This window comes from Mesoplodon densirostris, chromosome 2 (genome assembly GCF_025265405.1).
Source record: "Mesoplodon densirostris isolate mMesDen1 chromosome 2, mMesDen1 primary haplotype, whole genome shotgun sequence".
NCBI classification, from domain to species: Eukaryota; Metazoa; Chordata; class Mammalia; order Artiodactyla; family Ziphiidae; genus Mesoplodon; species Mesoplodon densirostris.
The window spans coordinates 41,175,632-41,196,902 of NC_082662.1; the positions used below are offsets into that span (position 1 = coordinate 41,175,632).

The 21,271-nt window shown below is 37.4% G+C and overlaps 1 protein-coding gene across 1 annotated transcript in view; it reads right to left on the bottom strand.

Moving 5' to 3' along the window:
• The window catches only part of LOC132502878 (selection and upkeep of intraepithelial T-cells protein 1-like), a gene marked incomplete at its 5' end in the record, with an annotated part of 65,069 nt that extends 49,330 nt beyond the window's left edge, over positions 1-15,739 (bottom strand). The window contains 6 exon segments of the mRNA XM_060119139.1: positions 5,690-5,812; positions 9,648-9,755; positions 11,395-11,511; positions 13,510-13,548; positions 13,551-13,784; positions 15,373-15,739. Of these exon segments, the coding sequence (XP_059975122.1) occupies positions 5,690-5,812; positions 9,648-9,755; positions 11,395-11,511; positions 13,510-13,548; positions 13,551-13,784; positions 15,373-15,739 (988 nt within the window).
• Positions 15,740-21,271: the final 5,532 nt, after the last annotated feature.

Consider the following 21,271-nt stretch of genomic DNA (forward strand, 5'->3'; position numbering starts at 1 on the left):
GCTTACATCATAAGACACATCAGAAACTGCAGTGGATTTGTGGATTTGCTTTTAAAATTTTTCTAAATATTCTTATGCATTCCCTTACCCTTCTGGAACTTGAAAAATTGTGAAACATAAGAGACATCAAAATGGAATAATCAACTTTTCAACACAGGAGAAGAGCTAAACTCATTCAATGAAAGGGTGCAGAGAAATCAGTTATTGAAAAAACAATGAGATTCATACCAAAACCCTAACACAAACTTGGTAGAACCAGAGAAAACATCAAGAAAAATTGTAGAAAATGAATTTGGGGAAATTATTTTTTCTTTGTAAAACAAAATTGACTTGATTATGGGAAGTCGTTGATTTTTTTAAATTTAAAAATCTCATAGCTAATTTAGAGCATTTCAATTTATGGTCAAGTTTGACCATTTTCAATTTTGGCCTGTCATGAGGTTGCTGCTATAAACTCTATAATATTAGCAATGTAAGACATATTAATAGAGTGTAAATGGTGAGAAGTAGAGCGAACTGGGTCTTTTCAGTTGACTACATTGTATAATCTCTCTTTCAAATCAATTAATGTATTGTCTTAATTTTTTTTTTTTTTTCTTTTTGCGGTATGCGGGCCTCTCACTGTTGTGGCCTCTCCCGTTGCGGAGCACAGGCTCCGGATGCGCAGGCCCAGCGGCCATGGCTCACGGGCCCAGCCGCTCCGCGGCATATGGGATCCTCCCAGACCAGGGCACGAACCCGTATCCCCTGCATCGGCAGGCGGACTCTTAACCACTGCGCCACCAGGGAGGCCCTGTCTTAATTTTTTAAAGTAGAAATCTGGGAAAACCAAAAAGATAATTGACAAAATCTTTGAGCGGCTAGCACAACTATTTCGTTGGTCTCCATGGGATACAGAGGAGCAGTGCTTAGAAATGGCCTTAGGGAACCAAGTGGATGAAAACAGGATTCGTTTTTAACAATTCTGGCCCCCTCCACTGTGAATTGACAGTAAAATTTCTCCTTGATTCTAACCTTCTTTTAATCCCACTGGGTCAGCAGGTAAACCTGACATTTTTTTTTTAACATCTTTATTGGAGTATAATTGCTTTACAATCGTGTGCTAGTTTCTGCTTTACAACAAAGTGAATCAACTATACATATACATATATCCCCATATCTCCTCCCTCTTGCGTGTCCCTCCCACCCTTCTCGGTGGACACAAAGCACAGAGCTGATCTCCCTGTGCCATGTGGCTGCTTCCCACTAGCTAGCTATTTTACATTTGGTAGTGTATATATGTCCATGCCACTCTCTCACTTTGCCACAGCTTACCGTTCCCCCTCCCTATGTCCTCAAGTCCATTCTCTACATCTGCATCTTTATTCCTGTCCTGCCCCTAGGTTCTTCAGAACCTTTTTTTGGTTCCATATATATGTGTTAGCATACAGTATTTGTTTTTCTCTTTCTGACTTACTTCACTCTGTATGACAGTCTCTAGGCCCACTCACCTCACTACAAATAACTCAATTTTGTTTCTTTTATGGCTGAGTAATATTCCATTGTATATATGTGCCACATTTTCTTTATCCATTCATCTGTTGATGGACACTTAGGTTGCTTCCATGACCTAGCTATTGTAAATAGAGCTGCAATGAATATTGTGGTACATGACACTTTTGAATTATGGTTTTCTCAGGGTATATGCCCAGTAGTGGGATTGCTGGGTCGTATGGTAGCTCTATTTTTAGTTTTTTTAGGAACCTCCATACTGTTCTCCATAGTAGCTGTATCAATTTACATTCCCACCAACAGTGCAAGAGTGTTCCCTTTTCTCCACACCCTCTCCAGCATTTATTGTTTCTAGATTTTTTGATGATGGCCATTCTGACCCGTGTGAGGTGATACCTCATTGTACTTTCGATCTGCATTTCTCTAATAATTAGTGATGTCGAGCATCTTTTCAAGTGCCTCTTGGCCATCTGTATATCTTCTTTGGAGACATGTCTATTTAGGTCTTCTGCCCATTTTTTGATTGGGTTGTTTGTCTTTTTGATATTGAGCTGCATGAGCTGTTTGTATATTCAGGAGATTAATCCCTTGTCAGTTGCTTCATTTGCAAATATTTTCTCCCATTCTGAAGGTTGTCTTTTCATCTTGTTTATGGTTTCCTTTGCTGTGCAAAAGCCTTTAAGTTTCATTAAGTCCCATTTGTTTATTTTTGTTTTTATTTCCATTTCTCTAGGAGGTGGGTCAAAAAGGATCTTGCTGTGATTTATGTCATAGAGTGTTCTGCCTATGTTTTCCTCTAAGAGTTTTAGTGTCTGGCCTTATATTTAGGTCTTTAATCCATTTTGAGTTTATCTTTGTGTATGGTGTTAATGCACAGAGATCTCTTGCATTCCTATAAACTAATGATGAAAAATCTGAAAGATAAATTAAGGAAACACTCTCATTTACCATTGCAATCAAATGAATAAAGTAACTAGGAATAAACATACCTAAGGAGACAAAAGACCTGTATGCAGAAAACTATAAGACACTGATGAAAGAAATTAAAGATGATACAAACAGATAGAGATATATACCATGTTCTTGGATTGGAAGAATCAACATTATGTAAATGACTATATTACTCAAAGCAATCTACAGATTCAATGCAATCCCTATCAAGCTACCAATGGCATTTTTCACAGAATTAGAAGAAAAAATTGCACAATTTGTATGGAAACACAAAAGACCCCAAATAGCCAAAGCAATCTTGAGAAAGAAAAACAGAGCTGGCGGAATCAGGCTGTTGGGCTTCAAGCTATACTATAAAGCTACAGTAATCAAGACAGTATGGTACTGACACAAAAACAGAAATATAGATCAATGGAATGGATAGAAAGCCCAGAGATAAACCTACACACGTATGGTCACCTTATCTTTGATAAAAGAGGCAAGAATATACAATGGAGAAAAGACAGCCTCTTCAATAAGTGGTACTGGGAAAACTGGACAGCTACATGTAAAAGAATGAAATTAAAACCTTACTTTTGAGTGGATGAATACTGGGTACAGGCTCCTTTCTGCTTCCCTGTATCATTAACCCGTGCCTTTGGATGCAAAGATATTGATTGGGTTGTTTTCCTTAGTGGCAGAAACTAGGCATGAGAAGCATAAATCTGCACTGTAGGAATCATTGACTTGTCCTCGCTTTTGTTTAATCTCAAAGGGTGGAATGTTTCTCCACATTGGAGAGGTAATGAGGGTCTCACTCCAGGACAGATTCCCATGTGTGATTCCTTATGTCTGATCATAGGAAATTACAAAGGCTTCGTGTAGCAGGCCCCGTGCGGGAAAGCTGTCCTCCCCACACCAGACTTGGTGCACAGTCAATGCCTTGCAATTTCTGGAGGGAGCTGCAGTCAAGGACTAGGTCTCCGGCCCCCAGCAGCCATGCTCATATGCATACCTGCATTCCCAGCCCAGGTACATCCATTTGGAGGCCTCCTTATTGGGGTCCTCAGCTGAGATGCTTTTTAGTCGCCTCTTCTGAGACCTTCTTTTATTGGGAGACGATGTCTTGACTAAAAGCTTCTTCACCTCTCTGACTCAGTATTTTTCCATTCTAGCCCTTCTCTGTCTCTCCTCCCCATGTGCTCTCCCCTGGGTCCATAAAATGGCAGGAGCCTTTTGTTCACTGTTCTTTATAGTGAGACACAATTTCCCCTACCTGTGCTGCATGTCACCTGACCCTTACCCAGTGCTGTTCTATGGGGGAAATGGAACTGTAAGGAGCCACCACAGCTTTCCTTTTTTGGCCTCTTATACACCCATAATAAGGGGATAAAAGCTTGACTGTTACTTTTAGTTTTACTCGTTGTCCTAATTGGCCACGTCAACATCTAGCAGCTCTCAACAGGTAGTACAGAGAAAGCCAAGAGTCAATGGATGTAAAGATGAAAAAACAAATACCCATTTCTGTGGTTCTAGGTTATAGGCCTTTAGTTGGTTTAAGTAAAAATAATTTCTCTGTATTGTCCATAATAACTTATCACGGATTTGCATTGTATTCGGGGGGAAAAGTCTGCTAGTAATTAACAGTACATGTTTTCATAACCTTGCATACATTTTTTAATGGAACGTTTTAGGATTGTAGATTACTGGTGGAACACGAGAATTAAAATGTTTCTTCCCGTGTGACTAATTCTACATTTCCTTCCATTTTCATAAGAAGATTATATCTGCACAACAAAGCCAGGACTTTCATCGTTGGGCATTAGTTAGGGGATTTCAAATTAGTTAGGGGATTTCATTAGTTCACATGCCTTACTGTGAACATATGTTCACAGTTCCTGTCCAGCCTTTGTGGACATCTACCAGTTTCTATAATATTAAATTATTATTATTAACTATGATATTAAATTTTTAATTCTGCCTTTGAGATCAAAATAGAAGAAAACATCTAAACCTCACAAAGAGCTCAGTATTGAATATTTCTGGATGAAACACTTGGGCCTTCCACTTTTACTTGAGAGAACTATCAGAGGTGTGAAGTCAGAAATGAGACTGTCACTGGAGTTTGAGGCACTAATATGGTACTTGTAGAAACCCCAGAGCCTCAAGGCAGCTACAATCAGAAAGTCCTTATAAGGCATAAGTCTTCCTCCTTTCCCTCCCTTCTCCCTCCCTTCCTTCCTTCCTTCCTTCCTTCCTGCCTTCTTTCCTTCCTTCCCTCCTTCCTTTCTTTCCTTCTTTCTTTCTCTCTTCCTTTCCTTTTTTAAGAAGGACTATATTGTGTGCATTTCTTTCAGTGATATCAGCTGATACCTCTGTGAGATTTTGAGAGAACAGGTAGAGACAGTGAGAGGCAGTAGAGGTAGATGTTTCAAGAGATATAGAAGCAGAGAGGAAGAGATAGATAGACAGATTTCACTGGGGTAGAATCTGGCCACTTCTGGTCTTCTCCCCCTCTGATTGCCTACCTGATGTGTGTGTATGTGCAGGTATATGCATGCATGTGTGTGCATGTGATATTTATTGAGTGTTTACCAGGAACAATGTTAGAGGTTTTACATAAAAATTCTTAATCTTCACAATCTCATAATTATCTTCCACATTTCGTGGAGGAAATAAAAGTAGATCAGAAGGGATAAGCCATTAACCCAAGGTCACTCAGCATGGTTAAGACAGGATAAACACCCAACTCTCTGGATCCAAAAAACTATGTTCTTTTCATTAAGCAACCTTTTTTCTCTAGCCTGAGTAAAACCTGGTCTCAAAATCACCTTATTTTTTCTTTCTTTTTTTTTGTTTTAATAAACAGGGTACCCCCCTCAGTTCTTTTTTCTTTCCTCCATAATCATATTTAGTTGAATTTAGAGTTATCCTGAGAATATTTGCATCCTGGCTTGGGCAGCTTCATTACATGTGTAGTTTCATTACAGGTGCCAAAGATATCATGTTAGAAAAGTACATACTCTGGCAAGAAAATCTCTAGTGTATTATTCTCACATCAAATCCACCAAGAGCTTTGCACATTAACAGATCAAGAGAAAATCTATAGGTCTTTGTTCCTTTCCCCAGTTATTAAGGCACAAAGACTGGAAAGGTCACTTTTGTAGAAACCCCAGGAGCCTCAAGAAGGCTACAATCTGAGATTGTATCTGGAGACCAGTTGGAAGAAAGATGCCTTCTGAGTTACCACCCTTCCCATTTCATTTACCTCTGAATCTAAAGTAAATAAAGGAAATGACCATGGTGATAAAGACCATCAGAACACACAGGATCAGAGTCATATCTTCCAAATACATGACATCCAACTGGAAATGTGGATCTGAAATGGGGACTGGAAAGAGATGCAAGAATTAAAAGGGTCACAGAGGGAAAGGAGAACTGAATTACAGACCAATAAATTTACTTTTCACATTCCTATTGCTCCATTCTTCTGGGCTTATGTGAGGGTGAAGGAGAATTAGGCTAGGTTATGTGGATGATCCTGGAGATGAGTACATTTGGCCTAAGTCTGGAAGAAGGCTGCAAAGAGGAAGATACCCATTCTTCCACCCAAGCATCATGACACTTGCTCTGGTTGGCCAGGGTCTGAAGGACAGATATAGACACATTATACCTTTATCTTCTTTATGTGGTGCTGTAGCACCTCAGGAATTCTAGACCTCTTGAGGAGTATGGTGAAATAGAATAGTCTAAGACGAACAGAATCTCTGAGATGAAAGAGATCTTACAATTCTCAAAAGTTATCCTCTTATCTGGAGCAGAAGTCTTCTGTAAAGTATGTTTTCTGGGTGATTATAAAAGTGGAAAACACCCCTAACTCATAATATTGATTAATATGTCTTGTGATGGGAACACCATTGCCAACAGTTAGGGTATCTGTTTCATTACTGGACAGCTATGTCTATTAAAAATTACTTTCGTATATCAACCCTAGTTTGTTTCACTAACATGATTGTTCACTGATTCATACTACCATGTAGAGAAAGACAACCAAGATGGTGAGGATGAGGAAGCCGAAGTCAGGAGTCTTAAATCCATGTTCTTGAAATAACAGTTGAAATAATTGATAATATTCTTGTTGGAGAAGCGAAAACTCAGAAGTCACCAAGGTTATTGCCCACATGATATATTCCATATGGTTTTAGACTGTACAAATGAAGGGTAAAGTGTTCACCTAATTAATATCTACTTTCCCCTATAATTTGATATAAATTCTCTGCCCTTAACTAGATCAGAGATCCCTTTTATAAGGGTAATAGCATAAAGTTTTTAAAATAGCAAAATTGCCCTGGGAGTGTGTGCATAAGGATCAGAGAGTGGAGAGTCTGTAAGTCTCTCTCTTGGTCACATACCTCTATTTTTCTCACATTAACATTTAGGAGAACTTCAAACCTCTTCTCATAAGGGATAGAAAATAATTTAAAACAAAATTGAAAGAAAAACTTGGAAGATAGTACAAAGATGCTAAGAGTATTTATTCAAAGGATTTTGTGTGTGTGTGTGTGTGTTTAAATCTAAGTTGAGTTTTTAATTTTCTTTCCTTCCTACATGGCTAGGAAGCATGGTTTCTAAGCATGGCTAAAGCTGTCCATGCTTAAAAGGAAAGTTAAGATGATGGTGGGGCGCGAGTGAAGAAAGACATACCATAAGCTTAGGAGAAAAGGGGAGAAGGATGATGGCAAACACATGTAGCAGGTGAGACATCAGAGAGGGAATTGAGACAGAATCCCTAGATTATGCTAATAGTAATGATAGTCACAATAATATCATACATTATTGTTGTTTGTACTATGTGTGAATCCAGGCCAAATGACTTTGATATATTGACTAATTTAACCTAAAATAACCTTATGAAGTAGGCATCATCATCAATATTTTAAGGATGAGGAAACTGCAGTTCAGAGACTTAAAATAACTTTCCCAAGTTCACACAAGTAATAGTATTGCCAAGAAGTCTGACGCTAGTCTGGCACTGATTCTTGGAAATAAATGGTATACATCTCTTGCAGATTGAGTGTCTTCTGCATCTCTTGCAGAATTAAAATGTACAATGCTTGTGGAATTTCCTGGCAATTCATATTTGTTAAATGAACTGATAACAGATTTCTGAATTGATAAACCTCAAGAAGGAAAATCAGTCCAGAAAGGCACAGCAAACAGAAAGTTGCCTAAATAGGGAAGAAGGCTGCTAAATGAGATAGTTGTAGAGGAAGCATTACCTTCAGGGGAAAGTCCATTTTAGGTAAAGAGAAGAAAGTTCAGTAGCAATTATAAAAGAGGTTAGTGGATGGGTGTTACCTGCATAATTACTAGGAGTTGTGAGCAGTGTGGGTGGAGGCCTCAGTGATCAATGACTCAATTTTAGGTCCTCAAGGTAGAGTAAGCAAAAATAAAATTTTAATTCCCAGATTCATTCTTAAGGATTCTGGGTCTGCTTCAACAATGACAGTGACCTGCTGCCTATTCTTGGGGCTTTCAGTTACATCCAATGGAAGCCTCATAAATCACTAAATGCCCAGGCTATATTTCCCTTTAATGATAAATTCCTTTTCACAAGGCTGCTATGACTAAATATCTCTTTCTTTTTTACTCTATTTTTAGTCTTTTCATAGAGGAACAGTACACTACAGTTGTTGAAACAGAGGGCTAAGGAGTCTAAGTGCCTGGTTGGGGTCCTGGCACCACCATCACTTAACGGTGTGAATAGCTATTCAACTTCTTTGTGTACCAGGTTTTATCACAGGTAAAATCTAATTCACTGAAAATTAAATATATTAATCTTATAAAATGCATACTGCACATAATAAATATTTAAAATATACTAGCTATTATCATAGCATCTTGCTCCTTTCCTCCAGCACTGATGGAAATGGCATTTAGTCTGCTAACATGGTTAATAAGCAAGACTCAGGTATGGACTTTCTTAGAGTAAAATATAAAAGCACTTTCAGTCTGGTCTGGTTTAGGGTATTTTGTCTTTATTTCATAGGAGAAAATTAATAAATAAAATCCTCTGAATTGTTCACCACTACTTTGTGACGTCCGCATTGTGATTTTTGGTTATAGCTACAGCTCCAGCTATAATAAAAAATTACCTTACCTTGCTGATCATTGACATGTATACATAATTTCCTTGGGGACCTCAAAGATAGAGCTGATGACACATTTTAAAATATGTTGGGTTCAGTTATCCTCAAACTTTCACAATTACCTTTTCAATTTCACCCTCAAAGAGAGTCAGAGAGTCCGCCTGCCGATACAGGGGACACAGGTTTGTGCCCCGGTCTGGGAAGATCCCACATGCCGCGGAGCGGCTGGGCCCATGAGCCATGGCCACTGAGCCTGCGCTTCCGGAGCCTGTGCTCCACAATGGGAGAGGCCACAACAGTGAGAGACCCACGTACCACAAAAAAAAAAGAGTCAAAGAGGAGAAGGATCAGTTTCAGTTGTCCATACAGACCATAAACTTAAGTGAAATATCTGTGGACATATGAATTATTTGAAGAGGTCTTTTTTTTTTTTTTTTTGCAGTACGCGGGTCTCTCACTGTTGTGGTCTCTCTCGTTGCGGAGCACAGGCTCCGGACGCCGGCGCGCAGACTCAGCGGCCACGGCTCACGGACCCAGCCGCTCCGCGGCATGTGGGATCTTCCCGGACCAGGGCACAAACCTGTGTCCCCTGCATCGGCAGGCGGACTCTCAACCACTGCGCCACCAGGGAACCCCCCGAGAAGAGGACTTTTTTACTTTGCATCAGTCTCTAAAATAATCTATGACCCCAAAAGTTTAAGATATACTGAATTATTATCTCCTCTAAGATTAAAGTACAGGAAGAATGGCATATTTTATTATGTGAAATGATGGCTGGATTTTTGGCAAAAATATAGTTATTACACTGAAAGAAATATATTCTTTTGCTATGGAGGAGAAGCATCATCAGTTTGTATCATTAAGCCCATAAATTCTGGAGGCTGGAATCCAAACTCAATGACATGAGATCCAAAAGTTTATTGTTCATGTAATTCAAACAAATATTTGAGGTACAAGAAACCCAGGCTTTCTGATAAATAGCCTGTTACTCTTCTTCAGCTAAATGTTTTGCCAGCTACTAAACACTTGGGAAAGGAGATACTTTCATGAAGTTCTCATCTTTCTTGTCCCACATACCTCTTTTTTTGTGATGCAAATAGATAATGAGGAAGACAGTCACACATATTGACGTCAAGAATACCGGTATGCCCACTGGCCAAGGAGGTATCACATTGCAGGAGCAATCTGAAGGAAAAAAGAGATAATCATCAGTAATTGGTGTGGAGACACTTTGCACTGGGGGAAATGCACCAAGAAAGCAAGAGTTATATTTTAATGCCATCCCTTTGTATTTATTTAGAATAGGACCAAGGGAAAAAAATATGGCTAAGGCTTAGGACTAGAGGATCCCAAGGATCTAAAGTCTTAGGTCTAAAGCTGTTTGTCACTGGGACAATAAGCAGAGCTGTTTCTAAGATGGGACCAGTTTTGGGCTGAGCCTAAACAGACCCAGAGAAAAGCGACTTATCTTTCTTTTTCTCTATCTAGTCCATCAATCAATGTCCCTCATTTGGAGGATGAGGCAAAGTTATGCACTAGTCCTTGTATTGTCTAGGTTCAAAATAGGCCAGAGTAGGATAGGTCTGGAGATGTCTGAACTGCCTAAGAGATCATAAGAGCTCTGAAAGTAAGAATTTCATCAATGGAAGTGTGGTTAGACAGCATTTTGTTTAAAATCTTATTCAGCACATGTCGTAGTATCACTTGGCTATATAGTCTTTCCATGAAAATAGTCTATGACTGGGGGGCTTACTACCACAGGTCGTGCCCAGTCCTCTGCTGGAGAGTATTATGCACAGTCTAACTTAGTGTTTAAAATATGGGATACAAAGACTCATGAGCATCATGGTGGCATAAGATAGCCCTCATTTTTATCTCCCCATCAACAAGAAAAATGTGGCATCCATGCATAAACAGAAGTACCTCTATAGGATTTGTGGGACACAGCACCATACACCAAGGGGCCCGGGAGGAGTCTTGCTCACCTGTGTGTCAGGTAATAAGCAGACAGTATTTGGTACCTGCTCTGGAACATACAAGAGACTGTGAACTGTGGCTCCTCTCAGCTGTGCTCCTGGAGAACATGCAGAACGTTGACCTACCAAAGAGAGAGTCTTTGTGGAAGTCCAGGTTTTCAGGCAGAAAGAGACCTCAGAAGAATGTAGTCTTGAAAGATAGAGCTATACCAGAAAGGATCTGTGCATTTGAAGCTTTTAAAATTGAGCACACCCTCAAATCAAAAAGCTATTTTATTGTGTCTTAAAATTTCCCCCCAAATCCTCCAAGTCCATTTCCCCCAATACAACATAGTTGAGATGGATGAAAACTTTCTCCCTAGGAAGGGTAGGCCACCTGGTGTAACTCTCCCTGCATGTTCTATTTTCCTGATTCCACAGACTATTAAGTGACCTCTGCTCCACTGTTTCTGTCCTGTGTAATTAGCACTTTATTTCCTGCCCCTGACGGGGTCATTGGACCATTTAAGGAGTCAAGTAAGAAATAGGTGTAAACTGTGTTACATGTTAAATGCTAAATGTTAAGAAGATCTCCCAGTTTGTTGGGAAAGCTATCACCATACAGGACAAAAAAAAAGGATTTCAATTTGACTGAGGTACAAGAAAGCCCAGGCTTTCAGATAAACAGCATTGTCAGAAGCTCCACGGCTAAAGAATATCTAGGACCAAGGAAGGATGAAGGGCGTATGTCTAACATTTGTCCCGAGAGTTTAGAACTTCCTGAGGTAGATGGGCTTGGGAATCAAGGGTCAGGCAGCTTTAGCTCTCCCACCCCCACTTTATATCTCCTGCCCTTCAAGCCCACTTACCTTGTAATCTGTAATATAAATCGACACTGGGCACCATGATAAATGTCAGCAGCAGAACCAGAATTATGACCAGAATCAGTATCTAAATTGTATTCCATGGAAACAGTTTATCGGAAATAGATTCATCCAAAGCATTCAAGACCCCATGACAGTGGGATATTAGACCTAAGCCAGTTTGGGGAGGTAGTTATAATTGGGTGAGTGAAAAGTGACAAAGGGTCTGGAGTGGGACTGAGCCAAGTGTGATTAGTTTAAGACTGGAGCAAAGGTGAATGAAGGCTGCTCACCCCAATTCTTCCCATCCATTCTGTCTCATGTTCTCCCTAAGGCAGAGCTGGGTTCTTCCTACTAAGCCTCAGACCAACTCAGTCCTTCAGTCCTTTTGTCTAAGCAACCAATATATGCGCAGTTCTGAATTCTCCAATGTATTCACTGGGTCTGGCATTATTCTTCTTGAATACTTTGAGACATACGTTTATGTAAGCTTTCCTCCTTTCCTATTCATGTGAACAAGCATCTGCTTTGGTTTGCTGGTTTGCACATACTGGGCATAGACACCTATCACTTTGTTTGGGAATCTGATGTCTTTCTGCCCAGAGAAATAAACACAAAAATGTTCTAAAAGTAGTAAACTGCTAAACCTGTTGGGGACTTATTCCTATTATAATAATCTTGAATTGGCATAACCCTCTCAGCATCTGTCCAACATGAATTTCACAGACATATACAAATACTAATACATGTACATTTACTCAGCAGTTTCCAAGGCACTCATTTTATTTTATTTCAATCATTCAAGTATTGATTATTTATTGCTTACCTACTATGTGCCATGCAATATTTGAAGAAACTGGGGTATATTACAACAAAGATCTCTATCTTCATATTTTAGAAAGGGAGATAGATAAGTGACAATAAACATAATAAATAAGTTACATAGCAAGTTAAAAGGTGATACTACTATATAAAAAATAAAAATTAAAAGAGAGTAGGGTGATAGGAAATGCCAGGTGGAAGGGGTGGTAAAGGTTGCATTTTTTCAAGTTGGTTTGTCAAAGTGGTCCTTACTTACAAAGTGAGACTTGAGTGTAGATTTGAAGGAGATAGGTAATTTATTGGAATTATAGCATTCTGGGAAGAGGGAGCAACTGGAGCAAAGACCCCAGGCAGGAGCAGTTCTGTCACGGTTGGGGAACAGCAAGGAGTTCTGTGTGACTAGACTAGAGGAGACACAGAGAACATTAGGGGATGAGGTCAGATAGGTAACGGGGGCAGAGATAGTGCAGGACATTGTGGGGCATTTTACTTTGAATAAAATGGGGAACAGTTGCAGGGTCTTGAACAGAGGGTGACATATATCTCATGGTTTAAATGGATCCTCCTATCCATGTGTTGAGAATATACCATAGTGGACAAGAGAAGTAGTAGGGAGAACTTTTCAGTTGCTATTGCCAATGTTCAGACCATAGGTGATGGTGTCTCAGACTTGGAGGACAGCAAAGGTGGTAAGAAGTGGTGAGACACTGGGTATATTTTAAAGGTAAATCTAGTATTATCTCTCGACATATCTCTCGACACGTGTGATGTAGAATATAAGAGAAAGATGGGAGTCAAGGATGACTTCAAGGATTTTTTTCTGAGAAAATAAAAATAAGAAGTGTGACTGGGAAGGCAGTAAATCACACAAGTTGACAGCTGATTAAGAGTTTAGTTTTTGATCTGTTTGATTCAGGATATTTACTAGACTTCCACACTGAGATGTTGAGTTTAGAGATGAGACTAGAGTTTGGGAGAGAGATCTGGGTAGAAGATATCATTCGAGGAATTCTTATCATATTGATTTTATGTAAAGCCATGAGATAGAATTAAGTCACAATAGAGAAAAAAGACTCAAAGACTATGCCCTGGGAAACTCATATATCAAGAAGGTGGAGTGAAAAATATGAAGTAGCAGAAAAGAATAAGAAAGAAGACAAGCAAGATGGTGAACAAAGCCAAGAGAATATAATATCCTAAAAACCAAGTGAAGAAAGTGTATTAATTTTTCTCTTTAGTTTATAAATTTGATGACAATGGCCATCATTTGAAGAACAAACACACAGATCTCACCTGATAGGACAATGCTTGTTCCTTCCTCTTGACCAGTTACAGGTTTTGAAGGTAGCAAGTGACATTCCCATAGGAGCTCCATCTTAGAAGAAGGGTCATCTTCAGATTGAATGATTTGTGAGTATCCTGTGAGTAAAATTTTGATGAAGGTAGAATGATCTCTCCTCTGCTGTCTCTCCATTCCATCTGAGGTTGCCAGAACCAACCTCTTGAATTACACTCCACTAAAAGGCCTTTGGTATTAGAAGGATGCACAAGAATCTGCGTTTCCAGGCTTGTAGCTGGTTGGAAAGAAAGGGGAAAACAATATTTAGGTGAAGGGATGGGGAAACATTAGAGGGAAAGAAAAGTCCCCTTCTTCTACTTTAAACCTTATGCCCTTAGATATACTGATAGTCAAGCGCTGTGGGGCTCTGATGGCTTCTACAAGCTAATCAAAAGGGAAAAAGGCTAAGTCAGACTGAAGGGTTATGATATCCAAATTAACAACCTTGTCCTAAAAAGTCAGGAGAGGAAATGCCTGTTTGTTTCATTTATTCACTTAGTCAAAAATATTTATTGATTATTTACTAAATCTAGGAGACTGGGCTAGGTCCATGGACATAATGATGAACAAGAACAATCAAGATCTCAGTCCTCATAGAATTTATAGTGTAACATTTTTTCTTGTATATTCGTCATTAGTCACATATGAGCTACCATAATTTATTAATAAGCAGTAAATAGCATAAAGGCAAGTTTGCAACTTTAATTGAAACTTTAATTTATGTGCTCTTTGAATAAAACAGGTAACACACTACTATTATCAAAATAAAGCAGTAGATATCAGTTTAGAGAAAATAAACAAGTTTTTGAAAATTTTCAGGACATTGCTGGGGATGTTAAGAATTGCCTAATGTGTGGGCAAAGAAAGAATGAGTAGAGATTTAAAGAGTTACTCTAGAGCAGCTCTGTCTGATAAAAGTTTCTGCAGTGATGGAAATATTCCATATCCGTGCTGTCCATTCAGTAGCTTTTTGCAACGTGAGACTTTGGCACCTAAGATGTGGTCAGTGATCCCTTCTTGGCCTTTTGGCTAAGATCAAGATGTGGTCAGTGAGACTAAAGAACTAAATTTTCAATTTTATTTAATTTTTTACTTTAAATTTTGCCTAATTTTAATTTTATTTAATTTAAATATAAATGTAAGTAGCCACATGTGGCTAGTGGCTATCATATTGAATAGCTTAGCTCTAGGCAATACAGATGAGCGTCACAATAGCTAATGAAAATGTTAAATGTGAATGGGCCTAGGTGCCTACCCTTGTGCCCTCACATTTGGAAGCCTTTCAGTTTACTTCAAATCCTCCATCTTGCCACCATTTCTTTGTTATTCAGAAAACTGAGACTGAGGTGATATTGGAGGACACAGAAGATTATAGATGAAGGCTTTCTGAACTAGGTTTAAGAACTAAGTAGTCAGCAAATTGAGTCAGGGAGAAATGGGAATAAGAATGATCATTAAGGAGACAGTTGTAAAGATTTAGGTGGTTTAAAGAGTCAAGTTTTACTAAAGTGTTGTCAAAAATAATTGAAACAAATAGTAACAAACCCTGAAAGGATTCTGTTGATACTTTAAAGATCTAACAGTGCACATGGACCTGGGAAAACAGACAGTTCTTGCTGATAAAGGTAATATGTGCACAGACACAATTTGCATTCTTAATCCTACACTCTTCCCCATTTAAAGACTAAATGAATGAATTTGAACTTGCTAACCAAACCCTGTAATACAAAATGGTCAGAAACACTAAGGATATTCCTAATACTCAGCCTCAGATGGATTGAGAATCGTGGATGCTTAGAAGCCTCAGAGGGATCCATCCTTACCTGTGACCTTCACTTCTCTGATGACCTCATCACAGAAATCACCATCTTTGAAGAAACAATGGTACCACCCATCAGCAGCAGCATTCACATTAAGGATCCTGAGGGTCACCTGACCCTCTCCAGTGGCTTCTTTAAGGAGCTCTGTCCACTCCACATACTTGGAGATGGTTTCTCCATACAAGTCTTTACCATTCTAGTACAGGTGAACAGGTTTTGTGTAGTGGTTCCAGAACCAGCATATTTCTATGTGTTCTGCACTCTGTGGTGGGGACACCTGGCTACTGAACTCAACTTTTCCACCTAATGGAGCCATGATTGGCCCCTGAATGCCATTCACTGTGAACTGCTCTGTGAAGGAAGACAGTAACCAAAAGGTGAGAGTATGAACCAGGAGTCACTGTGTATTTGATTCATATAGGTACATGATGAGTTCCTAGCTTTCTAGGTATCAACGGGTTCTTAACATTCCTTCCAAATACCACCTATAGGGATGCCTTACCTTTCTAGTATCTTTCCAGAGACTCCCAAAATTTCCCTTTTATTTGATTCTCTTTAAATAGGATTAAGATAGAAATTTCAAGAAAATAAAGAAGAGACCAGTTAAAAGAGGGATATTCCATCAGGCTCAGTCCTTAATAAAGATCTCTGCACTCACTAAGTGCCTAATCAAATAATGTAGACTGACTGATTTGCACAGGCAAATAAAGTCTTCTCTAAAAAATATGTGTGATCATTACTCTTGCCTTTTCTCTTAACCTCAGGCCAACCACCAACCATTTTTATTTCGACTGAAAAAATCCACACTGACCCTGACATCTGATAGATTTCTCCTTTCATCCCTTTAAAACTCAAAAATGTATTTCTCGGTAGGGCTTTTCTATTTTTATTTTTTAAAATTTTATTGGAGTACAGTTGATTTATGATTTTGTATTAGTTTCAAGTGTACAGTAAAGTGAATCAGTTATACATATACTTGTATCCACTCTTTTTTAGATTCTTTTCTCATATAGGTCATTATAGAGTATTGAGTAGAGTTCCCTGTGCTATACAGTAGGTCCTTATTAGTTATCTATTTTATATATAGCAGTGTGTATATGTCAATCCCAATCTCCCAATTTATCCCTAACCCCTCTTTCCCCCTGGTAACCATACATTTGTTTTCTACATCTGTGACTCTATTTCTGTTTTGTAAATAAGTTCATTTGTACCTTTTTTTAGATTCCTTATATAAGCGACATCATAGGATATTTGTCTTTCTGCCTGACTTACTTCAATCAGTATGACAATCTCCAGGTCCATCCAAGTTGCTGATAAAGGCATTATTTCATTATTCTTTTTATGGCTGAGTAATATTCCATTGTATATATGTACAACATCTTCTTTATCCACTCTTCTGTCGATAGACATTTAGGTTGCTTCCATGTCTTGGTTATTGTAAATAGTGGTGCCATGACTTTTGTGTGCATGTATTTTTTCAAATTATGGTTTTCTCTGGATATATGCCCAGGAGAGGGACTGCTGGATCATATGGTAGTTCTATATTTAGTTTTTTAAGGAATCTCCGTACTGTTCTCCATAATGGTTTTACCAATTTACCTTCCCACCAACAGTGTAGGGGGGTCCCGTTTTCTCCACACCCTCTCCAGCATTAATTGTTTGTAGACTTTTTGAAGGTGCCCATTCTGACTTGTGTGAGGTGATACTCCATTATAATTTTGATTTACATTTCTCTAATGATTAGTGATGTTTAAGCATCTTTTCATGTGTTTTTTGGCCATCTGTATGGGTAGGGCTTTTTTAAAAAAAAGATGTTTTCTCTGTATCCCTTAAAGGATTATATTTCCCTTTAACAGATTCTGTAGGATCTCATTGTGGGGAATTCTGCTTCATCTAGACTATGCTCTCTTACACTATTGGTGGGGGATTGTAATCTATGGACTCAGAGAAAAATAAAAGTTTACTAAGTTATTAATTTATTTCTTCCAAATGAGTTTCTTAGATTTTTTTCCCCAGAGTAGAAAGCCACATACCATACAACTCACTGAAGGAGAAAATATGACTTGGATGTATGGTAAACCTTTATGTGATAAGGAACAAAATATATTTCTTTATTCATGTAAACATTTTAAATTTATTTCTTTGTAATTATGCTGTATTATAGATTCATACCGAAATACTTTAAAATACAGAATTATTTAAATGAGGAAAGTAAAAGTGTCCAAAATTTGCATGATAGAGGAATAGTGCTCACATTTGGACACACGTCATCCAATAACAGAGTAGGGAGGAAAGTAAAGACAAGTTCAGATACCGCTAAGATTGCAATAATTGCTAAAACACATTGAGCACTTACAATGTGCATGGCAATATTCTAAGCATGAAAATTTTAAGTAAATGAAAAATGATATACCATGTTCGTAAATGGGAAGAATCATTTCTTTAAAAGTTTCAAATCTTTCTCCCCCGATAAATTATAATTTCAGGATAGTTCCAATATCCCAATAGTTTTTTTTTCCCATAAATTGACAAATTGACACAAATCAATGTCGATGTGCAAAGGCTGAAGAATTGTCAAGACACAACTGAGGGAGAGGGAGAGGAGGATGCATAAGAATAAGGAATATGGAAGCAGAATGAACAAGAGGAAGAAGAAGAGAAAATATAATGGAGGCTGAATATATTAAAAATCTTTAATATAAATTCAACCGTTTAGGGGCTTCCCTGATGGCGCAGTGGTTGAGAGTCTGCCTGCGGATGCAGGGGACGCGGGTTCGTGCCCCGGTCCCGGAAGGTCCCACATGCCGCGGAGCAGCTGGGCCCGTGAGCCATGGATGCTGAGCCTGCGCATCCGGAGCCTGTGCTCCACAACGGGATAGGCCACAACAGTGAGAGGCCTGCGTACCGCAAAAAAAAAAAAAAAAAAATTGCACCTTTTTTTTCTAATTAGGATTGTTAATATACGGTATTAAATCACAATTTTTTTTAGCAGTGAAGTTCAGCAATTTGAAGATTAGTGTAATGTAGTAATTGTTAAATATTACTTTAAACAAGTTTTTGAATTTGGTTTAATAATATTTTATTTAATAGGTTTAATTTTACACCCATAGTGAAATTTATCTTTTTTAAGAATTCATTTATCAGATTGTGATATCAGAATTATATAGTTAATGTGATATCATCTAAAATCCTTCCTACTTTTATTTATACTCTTGAGTTCCTCACAAAGCGTGAAAACTGCAAAATTTTAAAAAGTGCAACAATAAATCTAGATTCTGAGTTGTTCTGGGATAGTTATTCAACAAGTATTTTTCCCTTTTACAAACTCAAATGGACATTGACGTTAAATGGTTTTCTATATTTTCTTGAGCAAAATTTGGTAAATATCCTTTTTTGTTTTTACATAAAACTGTCCAATTTACTAACATTACCTCATTTAATAAAACACGTTTTTACTGATCAGTCATGATTAATTTTTTGAGAATATATCAATTTTAAGCTTCCTTTGTTGAGGGTGAAGTCTCTTATTTTTCCTGAAGATGCCTTAATTTTGTACTTTACCAGAATTTTAGTTCATCAGACTGTTTCCCTTAAGAAATATGATATATGGTTTCCATTGCTGCCATTAAGAAAACTGCTACCACTCTGATAACTGTTCCTTCACATTCTTTCTCTCAGACAGCTTTTAAGATTTATTGCACTTTAGTTGTAATGAATCTATGTATGAATTTATGTTTCTTTTTCTAGCTTAAGCTTGATAGTGCTTTTTGAATTGGATAATTCTCATCTTTCTTCAAGTACAGAAAATTCTCACCAAACAAATGTTTAATTTTATTACTTCTCTTATTCACTATATGCTCTTATAAAATTTTTATGTTCCACACAACACCTCTCAACTCTCTTGGGTATTACCAGCAGATGTCTTAAACCACCACTGCCTGCTCCTATGGGTGTCCCCATGTTAAAATATTTCATTTTTTGTTTTGCCTTTCTGATACAACTGGGCTACCACAGATGTTCTTTCAGTTTAGAGAGTCAGAAATTCTCAAAGTTGACATTTAGTTCCTGACTAGAATAAGGTGTGGGAATAGGACACATGCCAGACCCTCACATTTTTGTCCCCGCCCCACTCACTGAGGGGAGGATGCAGACATAGTTGAAACTCTAGGGCTCTCTGTTTCCCCCACATTAAGGCCTTCTTGTCTCTCCCAATCCCTCCTGTTATATCGCCACTTGAAAAAGACCACCAAATAAATTTAGGATTTCTCATCCTTGAGGCCAGAAGAGTCTCAGTACCAATGTGTCAACTAATTAATTGATTGATTAATCAATTAACATATAAAATATTAAAAATTATTTTGTATGTGGAAAGGAATACTATTTTAGGTGTAAACTGTCTAATCCCCATTTTATGATATGTTTGTATAATAATATTTGAAAATAATTTGAGCTATTTGAACACTGCCAATGAAGTTAATTTTATTCCCTTAAACAATTAAACTTTACTTATGGATCCAAAACACTGATTATTTTGAATGTGTTTTAAGTGCATTATGTAACAAATAAAATAGAGTGATTACAAGCTAACTACCAGTTACCTTTATATCTATTATAAAATAATAACGATAATTTCATCATTATTTTCTACTCATTTTTATATTTAGCTGGATTTATAATTTGATACATTTTAAGGTTACATAATACATATTTTCATAAATTTTCAGGTTTAACAATCTTACAGGAAACAAGGAAAAAAGTGAAAATTTATTCTCAAAGATATAATGGAAAATATTAGAGCATTTTCTATTAAGAACAACTGTAAAGCATAGGTAACTCAGTGTGGAAATTTGAGGTCATCAAATAAAAATATTTTGAACCTGTTCATAAAGCAAAACATGTTTTGTTTGTTTTGTTTTCTATAGACTTTTATAGAAAAAATATTTTATTAAAAAAGGTACTGAGCATGGAATTGTTCTATAAGTTAGAAAAATGTATAAATATTATCATTTTTGAAAAATCTGAATTTGGCTCATGAGAAGAGAGCTCAATGAAACAGTTTATAATTTCAAATACATAGAGGACTTTAGTTTATGACAAAGATGAAATTTGGTATCAGTACAGAAAGATAGATTATTTAATAACTGGAAGGACAACTGGGTATTTTTTGGAAAAAAAATGTTATATTTCTGTCAAAATCTTTATAATAGAAATCATTTTGCATAGATTAATTTGCAAACATAAAATAAATAGAAAAAGTGGCTGTATAACTTGGAACATGGCCTAGAAAACTCTTTCTAAGCAAACACACCAGCTGGAAACCATGAATAGAAGAAATATTGAATTATGCAACAGAAAAATAAGTAAATAAATTGAATTATAAAGGTCAATAAAAGGTATAACAGATCAAGCATTAATTCATTAAATTAAAATTTTAATTCATTAAAATGAAAAAGTCTGCTCTGGAAAAGCTTTTTTTTTTTTTTTTTAATCTGCAAAAGCTTTTGTTATGAGAAAGGAAAGATAAGTTACAGGCTGAGAAAAAATATTTGCAAAAGATATATCAGATAAAGGATTTATTTCCAAAATACAGTAGTCCCTCCTTATCTGCAAGGGATACATTCCAGGAACCCAGTGGATTCCTGAATCCCCAGATAGTACTAAACCCTATATATACTATGTTTTCTCCTATACATACATACCTATGATGGAGTTTAATTTATAAATTAGCCACAGTAAGGGAACGTCCAAATCGCCAACATTTCTACTTTTGTGCTTTGGGGTCATTATTAAGAAAAATAAGGGTTACTTGAACACAAGCACTGAGATATTGTGACAGTCGTTCTGATAACCAACATGTCTACTAAGTAACTAAGGAGTAGGATACCCTGGATGAAGGAATGAT